Source organism: Myotis davidii, unplaced genomic scaffold (genome assembly GCF_000327345.1).
Source record: "Myotis davidii unplaced genomic scaffold, ASM32734v1 scaffold174, whole genome shotgun sequence".
Lineage (NCBI taxonomy): Eukaryota > Metazoa > Chordata > Mammalia > Chiroptera > Vespertilionidae > Myotis > Myotis davidii.
The window spans coordinates 7,088,790-7,089,267 of record NW_006289087.1 but is presented as its reverse complement, the minus strand read 5'-3'; the positions used below and the strand labels follow the sequence as shown (position 1 = coordinate 7,089,267).

General features: G+C 59.0%; 1 protein-coding gene across 1 annotated transcript in view; it reads left to right on the top strand.

The window, feature by feature from the left end:
- Positions 1 to 478, top strand: part of BRINP3 (bone morphogenetic protein/retinoic acid inducible neural-specific 3) — a 210,959-nt gene that overhangs the window by 189,145 nt on the left and 21,336 nt on the right. Inside the window, exon 8 of the mRNA XM_006761292.1 lies at positions 340 to 478. This exon is cut by the window's right edge and continues 7 nt beyond it. Within this exon, the coding sequence (XP_006761355.1) occupies positions 340 to 478 (139 nt within the window). The remainder of the gene's footprint in view (positions 1 to 339) is intronic.

Sequence of the window (478 nt, the reverse complement as noted above, 5' to 3'; positions counted from 1 at the left end):
AAAACATACTTTGATTTCAGAAAGGAATGGAGAGAGAAAGATAGAAGCATCAATGATGAGAGAGAATCATTGATCAGCTGCCTCTTGCACGCCCCACCCTGGGGATGGAGGGCACATGCCTGACCGGAATCTCACCAGGACCTTCTGGTTCATAGGTTGATGCTCAACCCCTGAGCCACGCCCGCGAGGCTCTCTGGACCTTTCACCTCAGTTACCAGTGAATCACTGGCTGGAGCCGACCTGAAGGGACCAGAGCGAAGCTCAGGGCGCAGTCTGACTTCCCTGCCGTCCCCACCCGGTGCCCGTACTGACCCAGATTCTCCCCGTTCTGTGTTCCAGAACCGCCACCTACTGGCTCACGCGCATCCAGTCCTTCCTCTACTGCAACGAGAACGGGCTCCTGGGCAGCTTCTCGGAGGAGACGCACTCCTGCACCTGCCCCAGCGACCAGCTGGCCTGCACGGCCGCCCTGCCCTGC